The sequence below is a fragment of the Coregonus lavaretus genome, assembly GCF_964263955.1.
Source record: "Coregonus lavaretus genome assembly, chromosome: 27".
NCBI classification, from domain to species: Eukaryota; Metazoa; Chordata; class Actinopteri; order Salmoniformes; family Salmonidae; genus Coregonus; species Coregonus lavaretus.
This window is the reverse complement of record NC_140014.1, coordinates 39,354,599-39,372,106: the sequence shown is the minus strand read 5'-3', so window position 1 is coordinate 39,372,106 and position 17,508 is coordinate 39,354,599. Positions and strand designations below refer to the sequence as shown.

The 17,508-nt window shown below is 41.2% G+C and overlaps 1 protein-coding gene across 1 annotated transcript; it reads left to right on the top strand.

The window, feature by feature from the left end:
• The first annotated feature begins 608 nt into the window (after positions 1-608).
• LOC311102365 (thyrotropin receptor-like) lies at positions 609-16,619 on the top strand. The gene is made up of 9 exons (XM_084143681.1): positions 609-1,221; positions 3,480-3,551; positions 3,846-3,920; positions 5,237-5,311; positions 10,372-10,446; positions 13,799-13,876; positions 15,513-15,581; positions 16,125-16,202; positions 16,476-16,619. The coding sequence occupies exons 1-9, from the start codon at positions 1,049-1,051 to the stop codon at positions 16,543-16,545; spliced, it is 765 nt and encodes a 254-aa protein (XP_083999807.1). The 5' UTR covers positions 609-1,048; the 3' UTR covers positions 16,546-16,619.
• The last annotated feature ends 889 nt before the right edge of the window (positions 16,620-17,508 follow it).

Here is a 17,508-nt window from a genome sequence, read left to right as displayed (position 1 = left end):
ATTCCTGCCTGCGATTATGCTACACTGATTTGTCGAGCAATTACGAAAACCGTTGTCATCATATTCTATTTTTAGGTCACGTTGATATTTTCTATAGAGAACGAACGACTTTGACTTTATTCATTCTTGCTCACAGTTTACACAAACTGAAGAAATTCAGAGTTTACATAATCAAACATTGCATAGAAAATAGCACGACAAAATACTTAGAATACATAACACAAGGCAAACATATACTACTAACAAATACGTAATAGGCTACATAACATTTATTCTCCTGGTGGTAAAACTGTATTGTGTTAAAAAATAAATAAAGATAAAACAAAAATATAACTTTGAATAGCCATCTAAAGAGCTACAGCTTGCTCTTTAGCCTATATTCTGGAATCATTTTCAGCATTGGACAGCTCCTGTAAGGACACAGTTAAGTTTCAGTTTGTACGGAGTGCACTGCGTGGTGTTTGGGAAACGGGTGTGACGTCTTCGGCCGTTATTTTAACAATGCATGGTTAAAACACTCGTAAACCTAAAATCCATCGCTCTCCGGAAACTCTCCGGAAACTGGGCCCTGGATGGTTCGTTCGTATGAATTTACTAATCTCCTGGCCCCAGATCCTACAATCTGTCCTATATGAAAATATTCTTGGAACTATATATCCCCAATAAATTACCTACCATGCTTTCATTGAAAATCCCGAAAAGTCAGAATACAACATAGCAGGCTATGTAGCCTATAAAAATAACTCTCCTTCCCCATGCGTTGTGATTCAGCCATGTTCAACGCACGCAAGTTTCAGATGTAAGAAACGCCCCCGCACCGCATCAATATCAATTTTGACATCGACTTAACTTGGAGGGCTTCGAGGACATGTCTACATGAGACGCGCGATACGGGCGAATACACCTTTCATTTACCTCGACAGTGGAAATTCAACTTTAATATGCCGAATATGCGTTCATAAGCTTGACGCATGACCAAACAATGAAACTTGTCTAGCTCTGGCTTTTTACAAGTGAAGAGGATATCCATTGAATAATATATCTGAAAATGAATCTGATTATTCGTATGTTTATACTGTTCATCGCTTCAGCGGTCAATACAACTGACAATATCGACTTTTGCCCAACTTTTTGCGACTGCACCAAATGGGAAAGTACGAAAACAGTGTCATGCTTCGAAACTGACGTCCTACCTGCATTCCATCCCAGCACCAAAGAGTTGTAAGTACACACGTTTCCATATCTTTCTTCTCTTTCTTTTTATATGACATGTCAGTCAGTCGAAGTGATGCTGATTTAAAGGAATATCTCAGTAAAATAGAAGTTTACTTAATTGACATACAACGAATAATACATGCTAGTGGGGTTTAGTTTAAAGCTAGAGTCTGGGATTTAAAAAATATGTTAAATAGTGATTTCATTTGTTTCTATTTACCCATTGACTCTTGCCTCATGGGCTTAGCGCAACTAACTGTCATTATCATTACCCAACGTACATAGAAGGTATTTTCATCTTCTAAATGGGTATAATCTAATGGATCCAGCTTCTATTGGATACTACGTCGAGAGAACAATCTCTCTCTACAGATCTACACTGACCAGTAACCATCATCCCATAGCCCCAAAATATGTTTTTATTATCTATATAATGTCTACGGATTTGACAGGTCAGTCAATAGTTACTTTGGGTTAGCAATTAATACTTTGTAGTATTAATTTGTATTTGCAGATAACCAAATTAGATATGAAGTTGATTAAAAAAAAAAATACAGTACCAGTCGAAAGTTTGGATACACCTACTCATTCCAGGGATTTTCTTTATTTTTACTATTTTCTACATTGTAGAATAATAGTGAAGACATCAAAACTATGAACAAACACATATGGAATAATGTAGTAACCAAACAAGTGTTAAACAAATCAAAATATATTTTATATTTGAGATTCTTCAAATAGCCACCTTGCACACGCTTGGCATTCTCTCAACCAGCTTCACCTGGAATGCTTTTTCAACAAGTCTTGAAGGAGTTTTCACGTATGCTGGGCACTTGTTGGCTGCTTTTCCTTCACTCTGCGGTCCGACTCATCCCAAACCATCTCAATTGGGTTGAGGTCGGGGGATTGTGGAGACCAGGTCATCTGATGCAGCACTCCATCACTGTCCTTCTTGCTCTAATAGCCCTTACACAGCCTGGAGGTGTGTTGGGTCATTGTCCTGTTGAAAAACAAATTATAGTCCCACTAAGCCCAAACAAGATGGGATGGCATATCGCTGCAAAATGCTGTGGTAGCCATGCTGGTTAAGTGTGCCTTGAATTCGAAATAAATCACTGACAGTGTCACTAACAAAGCACCCCACACCATAACACCTCCTCCTCCATTCTTTACGGTGGGAACTACACATGCAGAGATCATCCGTTCACCCACACCGCGTCTCACAAAGCCACGGCGGTTGGAACCAAAAATCTCAAATTTGGACTCCAGACCAAAGGACACATTTCCACTAGTCTAATGTCCATTACTCGTGTTTCTTGGCCCAGGCAAGTCTCTTCTTATTATTGGTGTCATTTAGTAGTGGTTTCTTTGCAGAAATTCGACCATGAAGGCCTGATTCACACAGTCTCCTCTGAACAGTTGATGTTGAGATGTGTCTGTTACTTAAACTCTGTGAAGCATTTATTTGGCCTGCAATTTCTGAGGCTGGTAACTCTAATGAACTTATCCTCCGCAGCAGAGGTAACTCTGGGTGTTCCATTCCTGTGCCAGTCCTCATGAGAGCTAGTTTCATCATAACGCTTGATTGGTTTTGCGACTGCACTTGAAGAAACTTTCAAAGTTCTTGAAATGTTCCGTATTGACTGACCTTCATGTCTTAAAGCAATGATGGACTATTGATTCTCTTTGCTTATTTGAGCTGTTCTTCCCATAATATGCACTTGGTCTTATACCAAATAGGGCTATCTTCTGTATACCCCCCCCCCCCCCCCCCACCCCCACCTTGTCACAGCACAGCTGATTGGCTCAAACGCATTAAGAAGGAAATAAATTAACTTTTAAGAAGGCACACCTGTTAGTTGAAATGCATTCCGGGTGACTACCTCATGAAGCTGGTTGAGAGAATGCCAAGAGTGTGCAAAGCTGTCATCAAGGCAAAGGGTACCTGTTTGAAGAATCTCAAATATAAAATACATTTCGATTTGTTTAACACTCTTTGGTTACTACATGACTCCATATGTGTTATTTCATAGTTTTGATGTCTTCACTATTATTCTACAATGTAAAAAATAGTAAAAATAAAGAAAAACCCTTGAATGAGTAGGTGTGTCCAAACTTTTGACTGGTAGTGTATATAATAATGTGTTGCAGAGAGATTATGGAGATGTGAAAACTAGTATGGTTACATTTACACACACACACAACACAAATAAAATGAAAAGCACTATACAATGCAATGTATTATTGATGTATTATCACAACAGGTGGCTTGTGGAGACAAGACTGACCTCCATATCTCAGGATGCCTTCGCCAACTTGGTCAACATCTCTCACATGTAGGTTATTGTTTGTAACATATCCACATGCAAATAACTATGTTATATCTGTAGTGGTAAAGGTATAATATCATAGAACTGAACAGCCTGTCATTGATTTTATCACTTCCATACACTTCCATAGGGCCTACAGGGGAATAGCCAGGGATGGATTTACAGCTGGATCTAGGTTCTACTACAGTGTATTTGAGTTCTATGTGTGCACAGGACTGTACACAATCCCATCTGGTCTTGCAGTGAAAAGATTCTAAGTTTCCATTCCATATCCATCCATGTCCATATTTTTCCAATCAGTTACATCTCAGATGATGAAAGCCTGAGGAGTCTGGAGAGGCACTCGTTTCACAAGCTACCTAAGGCTATCCACATGTAAGTAGGGTAGGTGGCCCTGAACAGCGCCCCTTTTTTTCTTCAGAACCCTTCTCTCTCTTATCTCATACATCTATATACCTCAGCTCAGGGTTGCAGCTCATGTTGAGCCTCAAATCTACGAGCCAGAGTTTGTGTTTTAGCCCAACTGCAGCCCCGCCATGTGGTTTGGAATTGGAACAGGAGGTGGCTGAGTCAACAACCGCTGTTAAGCCTGAAAGGTTTAGACAGAGAAATATCAATTACACGACCAAACAAGAGACTGAATAAATATAGCAAAAAAACAAAACATGCATTTACATGAATTCTCAACGGCTGGCACAGAGGCAGGGCCGGATTACCGACCGGGCACGCAGGGCACATGCCCGGGGCCCCGACCTCCAGGGGGCATCCACAGACAGCATAATAAAAAGGCACAAGCCAAAATGTGTAAAACTGCAGGAAATATAAGCTTCAAAACTACACATTTTTCTCTCCGCCCGAAGGCTAAATGTGTAGAATTGCAGGAATGTAGTTTTTAAACAGCAAACATTTATTTCTGCCACCAAGAAGACGGGGTTCTAAAATGTTCTTGCCCAGGGCCCCAGATTTGGTTAGTCCGGCCCTGCACAGATGCTGTTTTTGTTGTGATTTGAATGGTTAGTCTCCCAAACAGCCACAGCAGACAGGGACAGACTCTGGGTTGTGGCTTAAGGGAAGGGAAAGGAAAGGGGGATATCTAATCAGTTGCACAACTGAATACATTCATCTGAAATGCGTCTTCTGAAGGGGCAATCTACAGTTGCTACATCAATTTTTTTTACTTATAAATTAATGATTCTTAATGAATATAACTTATAAATGCCACGAGCTTAGTTCACCTGTCGTACACAATCAGCACCCAAAATATAAGCTTGTTTTACTCCAATGTTTGTAACCAAAGTAAATGTAAACAAACACTATATAGCCTCAAAACATGATTAAAACTATAATTTGGGTATCACGGATGGTCATTCCTTGCATCCATAGTTCTGTCTATGAATTTGAGAGTGTTTGCATTTCTCCAGCCCCATCTCTCAGCTTTTTACTGAAACAGGGGCGGGGATAAACTGATCCAACCCAATCTTTTCTCTTCCTGGGTGATTATGCATAGTCTTGGAGCCTACGTTCCAGGATGGTAGAAATGTGTTTGGCACTGGTAACATGGTAGTAACATTATGGACATTTTGGACTGTGTGCTGTGATGTTGGTTGTTGTTCAAGTGTGTGGGCATCACATTAATTTTACTCTCTGTGTGTGTGTGTCTGTGTGTGTGTGTGTGTGTGTGTGTGTCACAGAGAGATAAGGAGTATCAGGAGCCTGTCATACATTCACCCAGAGGCCTTCAAGGACCTCACAAACTTAAAGTACCTGTAAGTAGGGGAAATTATTTCATTTAATTACCCTTATTTTACCAGGTAAGTTGACTAAGAACATATTTTGATGCAACCGTTAACTGTCATGGCAGCTTCAGACCTTACTCACACCAATTTTTTTAAACGTTCCTATTTTTTAATGGGGTCAGAATCAAAGTGCTCCCTTGAAACCAATGCATAAACCCTGCAGATCGAAAACCGCAACAATATTATTTGTATTTGGATACTCAGAAAAACATTGTAGTCTGTCCTGGTTTTAAAAAAGACCCAACCATTTATCAGCTACCCACACTAACTGTTTAGGGTAGAACGTTCTGCGGTGAAAAAGGTTGATTGTCCCGTTAAGAGAGCTGCAAACCAACTCTGCTTTGGCAGGTGCTACCATAGAAGTAAAGTTAAAACTCAAGAAAAGGAAGAAGCAAAGGACTGTGAAATGGTTTAAAGCATCAACTTCACTTAATTAATTTGATTCCCAGGAGCCCTTTCATAGATGAAGTGTTGTCATGTACATGTTGGTATTCTCCTGCCCTTTTAGAGGAAGATGCATTAGTTTCGGGCTTCACGTAGGCTACGTAATTTAGTATAATTTAATTTAATTATGCCATTTAGCAGACACTTTTATCCAAAACAACTTACAGTCATGTGCGCACCATGCTCCATCAACTGAGCTACCTGGTCCCGTGGTTGTTATGGCAGCACCGCTATGGGGAAAAAAAGTATTTAGTCAACCACCCATTGTGCAAGTTCTCCCACTTAAAAAGATGAGAGAGGCCTGTAATTTTCATCATAGGTAAACGTCAACTATGACAGACAAATTTAGAGAAAAAAATCCAGAAAATCACATTGTAGGATTTTTAATGAATTTATTTGCAAATTATGGTGGAAAATAAGTATTTGGTCACCTACAAACAAGCAAGATTTCTCGCTCTCACAGACCTGTATTAATGGCACAGACCTGTATTAATGGCACCTGTTTGAACTTGTTATCAGTATAAAAGACACCTGTCCACAACCTCAAACAGTCACACTCCAAACTCCACTATGGCCAAGACCAAAGAGCTATCAAAGGACACCAGAAACAAAATTGTAGACCTGCACCAGGCTGGGAAGTCTGAATCTGCAATAGGTAAGCAGCTTGGTTTGAAGAAATCAACTGTGGGAGCAATTATTAGGAAATGGAAGACATACAAGACCACTGATAATCTCCCTCGATCTGGGGCTCAACGCAAGATCTCACCCCGTGGGGTCAAAATGATCACAAGAACGGTGAGCAAAAATCCCAGAACCACACGGGGGGACCTAGTGAATGACCTGCTGAGAGCTGGGACCAAAGTAACAAAGCCTACCATCAGTAACACACTACACCGCCAGGGACTCAAATCCTGCAGTGCCAGACGTGTCCCCCTGCTTAAGCCAGTACATGTCCAGGCCCGTCTGAAGTTTGCTAGAGTGCATTTGGATGATCCAGAAGAGGATTGGGAGAATGTCATATGGTCAGATGAAACCAAAATAGAACTTTTTGGTAAAAACTCAACTCGTCGTGTTTGGAGGACAAAGAATGCTGAGTTGCATCCAAAGAACACCATACCTACTGTGAAGCATGGGGGTGGAAACATCATGCTTTGGGGCTGTTTTTCTGCAAAGGGACCAGGACGACTGATCCGTGTAAAGGAAAGAATGAATGGGGCCATGTATCGTGAGATTTTGAGTGAAAACCTCCTTCCATCAGCAAGGGCATTGAAGATGAAACGTGGCTGGGTCTTTCAGCATGACAATGATCCCAAACACACCGCCCGGGCAACGAAGGAGTGGCTTCGTAAGAAGCATTTAAAGGTCCTGGAGTGGCCTAGCCAGTCTCCAAATCTCAACCCCATAGAAAATCTTTGGAGGGAGTTGAAAGTCCGTGTTGCCCAGCGACAGCCCCAAAACATCACTGCTCTAGAGGAGATCTGCATGGAGGAATGGGCCAAAATACCAGCAACAGTGTGTGAAAACCTTGTGAAGACTTACAGAAAACGTTTGACCTGTGTCATTGCCAACAAAGGGTATATAACAAAGTATTGAGAAACTTTTGTTATTGACCAAATACTTATTTTCCACCATAATCTGCAAATAAATTCATTAAAAATCCTACAATGTGATTTTCTGGAGAAAAAAAATCTCATTTTGTCTGTCATAGTTGACGTGTACCTATGATGAAAATTACAGGCCTCTCTCATCTTTTTAAGTGGGAGAACTTGCACAATTGGTGGCTGACGAAATACTTTTTTTCCCCACTGTACATAAAGTTAATTATACTTTATCATATATAATTTACCGGTCAGTATAAGTGGCTGAATGACAACTTGTTGATTATAATGGTGTGCAGGAGTTCATGGAATGCTGCAGGTACTTCAGATTTTTGAGTTAAAGGGGCACATCGGTACTCCTGATGACATCATAGATATAACTTTTCTTAGGACCTTTTCTGCAAATCACATCAGATTGTATGTCACAGGCTTTGTAAACAAAAGGTGTAGACTAACAGTGAAATGCTTACTTACGGTTGCCTAGCTACCCAAACTCCTAGCCAAACGCTAAATGATGGCAGTCTCAGACTGAAGTATGTAGCGAATGATAGAACTGCAGAAGAATTCAGTTTGAATCGTCAGGCAATACGGGTCCCCTTCCAACAATGCAGAGTTAAAGATAATAAATATAAAATAAAAATAGAAACACAGTGAATAACAATAACCAGTCAAAATAACATGGCTATATACAGGAAGTACCAGGTAATAACATGGCTATATACAGGAAGTACCAGGTAATAACATGGCTATATACAGGAAATACCAGGTAATAACATGGTTATATACAGGAAGTACCAGGTAATAGCATGGCTATATACAGGAACTACCAGGTAATAACATGGCTATATAAAGGAAGTACCAGTTAATAACATGGCTATATACAGGAAGTACCAGGTAATAACATGGCTATATACAGGAAGTACCAGGTAATAACATGGCTATATACAGGAAGTACCAGGTAATAACATGGCTATATACAGGAAGTACCAGGTGATAACATGGCTATATACAGGGAGTACCATTACCGAGTCGATGTGCAGGGGTACGAGGTAATAACATGGCTATATACAGGGAGTACCATTACCGAGTCGATGTGCAGGGGTACGAGGTAATAACATGGCTATACACAGGGAGTACCAGTACCAAGTCGATGTGCAGGGGTACGAGGTAATAACATGGCTATACACAGGGAGTACCAGTACCGAGTCGATGTGCAGGGGTACGAGGTAATTGAGGTAGATATGTAAATATAGGTGACTAGGCAACATAATAGATAATAGACTGAGCTGTAGCAGCAGTATACTGTAGGTAGGGGTAAAGTGACTAGACAACAGGATAGATAATAGACAGTAGCAGCAGTATACTGTAGGTAGGGGTAAAGTGACTAGACAACAGGATAGATAATAGACAGTAGCAGCAGTATACTGTAGGTAGGGGTAAAGTGACTAGACAACAGGATAGATAATAGACTGAGCTGTAGCAGCAGTATACTGTAGGTAGGGGTAAAGTGACTAGACAACAGGATAGATAATAGACAGTAGCAGCAGTATACTGTAGGTAGGGGTAAAGTGACTAGGCAACAGGATAGATAATAGACTGAGCTGTAGCAGCAGTATACTGTAGGTAGGGGTAAAGTGACTAGACAACAGGATAGATAATAGACAGTAGCAGCAGTATACTGTAGGTAGGGGTAAAGTGACTAGACAACAGGATAGATAATAGACAGTAGCAGCAGTATACTGTAGGTAGGGGTAAAGGGACTAGACAACAGAATAGATAATAGACAGTAGCAGCAGTATACTGTAGGTAGGGGTAAAGTGACTAGACAACAGGATAGATAATAGACAGTAGCAGCAGTATACTGTAGGTAGGGGTAAAGTGACTAGACAACAGGATAGATAATAGACAGTAGCAGCAGTATACTGTAGGTAGGGGTAAAGTGACTAGGCAACAGGATAGATAATAGACAGTAGCAGCAGTATACTGTAGGTAGGGGTAAAGTGACTAGACAACAGGATAGATAATAGACAGTAGCAGCAGTATACTGTAGGTAGGGGTAAAGTGACTAGACAACAGGATAGATAATAGACAGTAGCAGCAGTATACTGTAGGTAGGGGTAAAGGGACTAGACAACAGGATAGATAATAGACAGTAGCAGCAGTATACTGTAGGTAGGGGTAAAGGGACTAGACAACAGGATAGATAATAGACTGAGCTGTAGCAGCAGTATATGTGGAGCAGTAGCAGCAATGTATGTTGTGAGTGTGTGTCGTCAATGTGCATGTGTGCGTATGTTATGTGTGTGTAGGCGTATGTACAAGTAATGTGTGTGTGTGTGTGTGTGTGTGTGTGTGTGTGTGTGTGTGTGTATTGGGGTGTCAGTGTAAGTATGTGTGAGTGTATGGGTAGAGACCAGTGTGTGTGCATAGAGTCAGTGCAAGAGAGTTAGTTCAAAAAAGGGTCAATGCAGGTAGTCCAGGAAGACATTTGATTAGCTATTTAGCAGCCTAGTTTAGTAGTCTTATGGCTTGGGGGTAGAAGCTGTTCAGGGTCCTGTTGGTTCCAGACTTGGTGCACCGGTACCACTTCTTCTTATTGTTTTGACTACAGAATGTAGAAAATCACTTTTTTTTTTATCAGTGGAGAAACTGGTACATGGTGCTGGAGATAATGAATGTGAAGTTATTAGCTTGAGCCTGCATGCCCAGTTAGGTGGAATTTAGCCAATCACAGATGTTGATCAATTAGCTCAGTTGGTAGGTCATTAGCAGAGCTAAGTGTGCATGATGCTCGTTTATAACTAGACCCTGCCGTGTCACTCCAAGACCATGGTTAAACTTGCAGGGTTGACTCTCAGAACACTAGATTGAACACTAGAATGGACATTGGCATCCTGGCGACTACACCACGGCCATCTTGGTTTATATTGTATCTCTATGGGTAACCTAACCCTGATGGAGACTGATGCAGTATTTGTTCCACTGCAGGGGGATCTTCAACACCGGCCTGCCCTCCTTCCCTGCTCTGGGCCAGATCCGCTCCAGCCGGGACGACTTCATCTTGTAAGTGTCCGCTTGTCGGTCCTTCTGGCTGGGCTTTAATATTATATCCCCCCCCTGCACACCACCACCACCACCACCCTTTCAGGAGAACATGTCTCAAATGTTCTGCCCTTGATAACATTAATCGACATTATCTACTCCGCTGAGCAAAACTGCTCAGTGTGTGTGTATATGTGTATGTGTGTGTATGTGTATGTGTGTGTATGTGTGTGTGTGTGTGTGTGTGTGTGTGTGTGTGTGTGTGTGTGTGTGTGTGTGTGTAAACCAGGAAGAGCGCTGCGATTGGACAAATGATGGGGATCATACAGATGAAAGGGTTATTTACTGTATAGGAATTGACAGTGGTGGAAAAAGTACCCAATTGTCATACTTGAGTAAAAGTAAAGATACCTTAATAGAAAATGACTCAAGTAAAAGTAAAAGTCACCCAGTAAAATTCTACTTGAGTAAAAGTCTAAAAGGATTTGGTTTAAAATATACTTAAGTATCAAAAGTAAAAGTAAAAGTATAAATCATTTCAAATTCCTTATATTAATCAAACCAATTTACGGATAGCCAGAGGCACACTCCAACATTCAGACATCATTTAAAAACGAAGCATGTGTGTTTAGTGAGTCCGCCAGATCAGAGGCAGTAGGGATGACCAGGGATGTTCTGTTGATAAGTGTGTGAATTGGACCATTTTCCTGTCCTGCTATGCATTCAAAATGTAACGAGTACTTTTGGGTGTCAAGGAAAATGTATGTAGTAAAAAGTACAATATTTTCTTAAGGAATGTAGTGAAGTAAAAGTAAAAGTAGTCAAGAATATAAATAGTAAAGTAAAGTACAGTTACCCCCAAAAACTGCTTAAGTAGTACTTTAAAGTATTTTTCCTTAAGTACTTTACACCACTGGGAATTGAATTATGAATAAAATGTATCTTGTTATTATACTCAAGTCTGAGTACCCTTCATCAGTATGGTCCCATCACCTAACAGTATGGTCCCATCACCTAACAGTATGGTCCCATCACCTAACAGTATGGTCCCCATCACCTAACAGTATGGGTGTAGAAATACTGTATGGAGGGTGTAGAAATACTGTATGGGGGGGGGGGGGGGGGGGGGGGGGGGGGTTGGGGGGGGGTGTAGAAATACTGGTGTAGAAATACTGTATGGGGGTTGTAGAAATACTGTATGGGGGGGGTGTAGAAATACTGGTGTAGAAATACTGTATGTCATGTGTAGAGCATTTCATGAAACAAATGAACTTTGTAGGCCTAATATAGTGGACTTAATAAAAATCTTTACAAATGTAATGGTCATTTCCACCCTCCTCTTCCGTTGACTCACTCTTGTGCGCCACGCTCCAGTTGTAGCCAGTCACTACTTTACCTCGGATGCACGAGGAGACGTACACAATTGCACATCATGAATTAATCTGACTCTGAATAAGTAGTTGTTATCAGCTGTGTGTGCAGGGCAGGCTACTGTCTGGTGAGTAGTGAGCAGCAGCCAAACGGAGCAGTTGCTATGGTTACTCACAGTGCTCTCAGGGCAGGTCTGCCGGTTTTGACTAGCTACTGCAGCCACTTAAAGCCAATCATAGACATGTACTGTAGAAGAAAGGCTGTGGTGCAGAGAGGCATACTCCTGATTTACTATGCAGGACAATAAAAGGAAGGCATGTGATGTATCAGAAATGGTGTAATAGAATTATTGTCAACTTAATATTGTCCTATAATATAAATCCAGTTTATACAGGTTTTATACCAATCTTCTGTATAAATAGCCTCTAAAATATATGTAAACAGAACATAAATGTCCCCAAAAAAAATATTTCTTGGAAAGCTGGGATTGCTTTTATATGATACAATATCAGTACTTGTTGCATTTACAACTTCTCTAAGTCCTATGATCAACTGATTTCAGCCAGTGTATGGCTGTGGATTAGGGTGACCCACCCACACACACAGAAATCTCCCTCCCGCTGCACCGAGCGAGCTAATTGAAGCGCAGGTAGCCTACTCTTTCGCCTCGCGCAATATTTGGCGATCAAGAAACGAGAGACCGCTTGTGAGGTTGTTTTATGAAAATCTGGGAATATTTGGCTAAGGAAACATTTCTGGTTGGTGTCAGTGAATGTGAACAGTTAGGAAGGGAGACCTTTAAAACGGCATTGAGAAAATATGTTGAATGAGCATGAAGAGCCTCACAAGTTTGATGAAATGACCTTATATATTTCAGTCTAATACGGCTATTTACTTACTTTTGTAGCTCTTCGTTAGACGCAGACTTTTTGTAAGTAAGCTAGTTAACTGTCCTCCAAGTTTAGATGGAATTTAGCCCGAAAGGATATGACAAATGTGATTGGTTGACGAAATGACATTGGCCTATATCTGCGCAGAATATCAGATCTCAGCAACGACTGGAGAAATGTTGAACATCCCCAGCACCACATCCTGATATAGCATCTTGTCATTAGCGCAACGTGACCGCAAAAGAGACAGGTTGGAATGTCATTTCTCATCAAATGAAAATGAAGTCTGACTGAAATACGAGACAAATCAACCTTTTTTTTTTTATAAATTAGTGGTGTTTTGATTTGTTGATAAAATGCTGGACATGATTGTTTGGTTGTGGGATGGGGACAAAGGGCCAAAATACAGGATTGTCCCGCACAACCCGGGACATGTGGTCACCCTACGGTGGATTGACTGCATTGTTTGAATGGAATGTTGACATATTGTCAGTTAATAAAAAAAATTAAGAAATTGGAATCATTCCTCTAAAACTGGCTGGCAAGCTAGCTAACAGATGAATTATTTAAATGAACTATTTTACACAATATCTTATCACAGCACTTGCAAACCATGGTTGACCAACTCCCTGACCAAAATGGCTGACCTTTATTTACACTTTTGTCATTTAGCAGATGTTCTTATCCAGAGCGACTTACAGGACATATTTTTTACCTAGTCGGCATGGGGATTCGAGACAGCGACCTGTCGTTTACTGGCCCAACGCTCTTAACCGCTAGGCTACCTGCCGCCACATTTATCCCATCATAAGAAGGTTGATGTCCATTCTAGTATTCTAATTCTAAGCTCCACCCCTTGTCTGTTCACCGTCACCATGGAATTTCTCCTCTTTGTGAAATAATAGGATCTGTAGTTGAGCCAGTGATATAAAACAATGTTTCCAGTCATTGCATCAACATTGTTGCATTACTAGCTCAATAAAGATTGGCCATTGGGACTGGTAGATAATGAACAGAACAGACATTCACCAACAGACATTAATTGTATGTCATTCAGTCCTCTATTTTTCTCTCACTCTCTCTCTCTCTCTCTCGCTCTCCCACTCTCACAGGGAAATTGTGGATAACCTCTTCATCAGAGAAATACCTGCCAACTCATTCAATGGGATCTCAGAGACTGAAATCACCCTGTAAGTGAATAGTGGATTGTTTCATTTGGTTCTGAGTCTGCTGTACGTCATATGTGTATGATTGGAGCTTGGCCTATTTGATGATCCATTTCCTCTGGTAGTTAACATACTAACTCAACAGCTCTGTCCTAATAGGTGGTATCACAAACATTCTCTCAGTGAATTACTATTACAGTGGCGTTTTTCCTATTTTGTTGCATTACAACCTGTAATTTAAATGGATGTTTATTTGGATTTCATGTAATGGACATACACAAAATAGTCCAAATTGGTGAAGTGAAATTTAAAAAATAACTTGTTTAAAAAAATTCTACTAAATAAATAATGGAAAAGTGGTGCGTGCATATGTATTCACCCCCTTTGCTATGAAGCCCCTAAACAAGATCTGGTGCAACCAATTACCTTCAAAAGTCACATAATTAGTGAAATAAAGTCCACCAGTGTGCAATTTAAGTGTCACATGATCTGTCACATGATCTCAGTATATATACACATGTTCTGAAAGGCCCCAGAGTCTGCAACACCACTAAGCAAGGGGCACCACCAAGCAAGTGGCACCATGAAGACCAAGGAGCTCTCCAACAAGGTCAGGGACAAAGTTGTGGAGAAGTACAGATCAGCGTTGGGTTATAAAAAAATATCAGAAACTTTGAACATCCCACGGAGCACCATTAAATCCAATATTAGAAAATTGAAAGAATATGGCACCACAACAAACCTGCCAAGAGAGGGCCGTCCACCAATACTCACAGACCAGGCAAGGAGGGCATTAATCAGAGAGGCAACAAAGATACCAAAGATAACCCTGAAGGAGCTGCAAAGATCCACAGCGGAGATTGGAGTATCTGTCCATAGGACCACTTTAAGCCGTACACTCCACGGAGCTGGGCTTTACGAAAGAGTGGCCAGAAAAAAGCCATTGCTTAAAGAAAGAAATAAGCAAACACGTTTGGTGTTCGCCAAAAGCCATATGGGAGACTTCCCAAACATATGGAAGAAGGTACTCTGGTCAGATGAGACTAAAATTGAGCTTTTTGGCCATCAAGGGAAACGCTATGTCTGGCGCAAACCCAACACCTCTCATCACCCGGTTTTTCCTAAGCATACTGCTAAAGCACCCATCCAACTTGAAGGAGCTGGAGCAGTTTTGCCTTGAAGAATAGGCAAAAATCCCAGTGGCTAGATGTGCCAAGCTTATATAGACATACCCCAAGAGACTTGCAGCTGTAATTGCTGCTAAAGGTGGCTCTACAAAGTATTGACTTTGGGGGGATGAATAGTTATGCATGCTCAAGTTCTGTTTTTTTGTCTTATTTCTTGTTTGTTTCACAAGAAAAAAATATTTAGCATCTTCAAAGTGGTAGGCATGTTGTGTAAATCAAATGATACAAACCCCCAATAAATCCATTTTTAATTCCAGGTTGTAAGGCAACAAAATAGGAAAAATGCCAAGGGGGTTGACTACTTTTGCAAGCCACTGTACATCACGTCAGGGTTTAACAGGTCAGGGCAACCCATCTAGCTACAGCAGATCTCTCTGGCCAGATGGCTGTGTAACAGAAGAAACTAGGAAGATGAGAAGACCATGCTGTAACTCTGTTTGAAACTCTAGTAAATCACCTGTGTTGTTTGGCAGGATGCTGAACAGCAATGGTCTGACGGACATCCAACCCTTTGCCTTCAACGGAACCAGACTGGAGGAAGTGTATGTAGTAATAGTATTGGATTTCTACCAGTAGCGCCTTTTTACCAACTGAGCTCTTTAAATAGTAAAGGGTGAAACTCACCTCATCCACCACCAATGCATGTCAACTATTCTTGTGCCAGAACGCTCACCACACATCACCCAGCATGGTGGCGAGTTGAGTAGCGACCATGTGATTTGACCAGACTATCTGGACGTCTCTTTAGACCATCTGCCTTCTTTTACTGGCAGAAACTCAGGAGGGGGTTATAAAGTATTATAACGGCAGGGGTTATAATGCATTATAACGGCAGGGGTTATAAAGCATTATAACGGCAGGCTTTAAGTAAAGTGTTACCCAACTGTTATACTCAACCTTCCTCTCACTGTCTTTGTGAAGCCGACATCAGTGTGCTAACTTAGCAGTATTAGCTTAGCATTATTAGCTTAGCATTATTAGCGTAGCAGAAGCTGTTCTCATCTCTGTTTCATTAATAACCCTTTCTTCCATTCTGCCCTCCTCTCCGCTCTCTCTTTCTCGTTCTGTCCATCTTTTCTATTTAGGTATCTCTATAGGAATGTGGATCTGGTGCGGTTGGACGAGAGGACATTTTCTGGCGTGATCAGCGGGCCAACTCTTCTGTGAGTTAAAGGCTTTTACTCTTGTTAAGACATCGGAAAGACGTTGGAAAGACATCAAGACATGCAACTGTGCAAAAGTCCACTAAACCCTTTCAGGAGCCTTTTTTAAATCAACTTTGTCTAAAAAGTTTTCCATTGAAAAGTGCAGGAAAACACAGGAGATTTCGCATTCAAACTCTAAACAACCAAAACACATCGTTGTTGTTGGGTTTTGTTGTGAGCTTAGAATAGAAAGTGAGTTCCGCTCCCCTCTTCTGTCCCCCCCCCCCAGAGACGTTTCCGAGTCGAGAGTGAGCTCCTTACCCACAATAGGTCTGGAGGCCGTTCAGAAACTGAAGGCTAAAAACACTTGGGCCCTCAAGAAACTACCCCCCCTGAGGGCCTTCCAGCATCTGCAGAGCGCCGAGCTCACCTACCCCAGTCACTGCTGTGGACTCAGCAAACTGAAGAGGAGGAGAGGGTAAGAAAGACAGAACTTTTACACAACAGACCGGTTTCCCACGCTCCTGTTTACCGCTTATTTCAACGGTGTGTGTGTGTGTGTGTCTGTGTGTGTGTTGGGGGGATGCTGAAGTGGGCTCTCAGAATAGGGAGAGCAAAATAACTTCACACACTACGATCTATAGATGATGTCAAGTGTGGTTTATGAAAACAACGTTAAAAAAAACTTTTTGAGCATGAGTCTCCGTGTGCAAAAGTCCTATTTTTTATATTTTTGCCGTACATATTATTTGACCTTTGAAGTCAGTGGATGTGTGGATATCATCTTTTGCTAGTTGCTTTAATTCAGGACTGCCCAACCCTGTTCCTGGAGAGCTGCGCTCCTGTAGATTTTCACTCCAACGTCAGTAATAACTAACATGGTTCAGCTTATCGACCAGTTAATTATTAGAATCAGGTGTGCTAGATTAGGGTTGGAGTGAAAACCTACAGGACAGTAGCTCTCCAGAAACAGGCCCTGCTCTAATTAAACATTAAGTCCCAGTGTCCATGTATTCATTATTTATCCCAGCCTTACATTATGCAGGAAGGTGTCATCAAGCAACACGTATCCAGCTCATTCACTACTATAGAGCCAGCCTCTCCATATCCGTATACCTCTCCTCTTTTCCTATACATTAAGAATGAGGAGTCATTACTCGTAAGTATCCAGCTCATTCACTACTATAGAGGCAGCCTTTCCATATTCAGATACTTTCTGCTTCCATAAGCTTAATGGTGTGCTCTGATAAAGCCAATAGAGAGAACCTATTTGGAGGTATTTTAGTAGGGCTTTGGTCTTCAGCTGTAATAGTTTGATTCCCCC

What these genes read in the sequence shown, in the direction of transcription:
- LOC311102365 (XM_084143681.1), top strand. Translation starts at nt 1,049, where the DNA reads ATGAATCTGATTATTCGTATGTTTATACTGTTCATCGCTTCAGCGGTC. An exon ending in CTACCTAAGGCTATCCACAT is followed by an intron (nt 3,921 to 5,236) that starts GTAAGTAGGGTA and finishes TGTGTGTCACAG; the next exon opens with AGAGATAAGGAGTATCAGGA. An exon ending in GGAACCAGACTGGAGGAAGT is followed by an intron (nt 15,582 to 16,124) that starts GTATGTAGTAAT and finishes TTTTCTATTTAG; the next exon opens with GTATCTCTATAGGAATGTGG.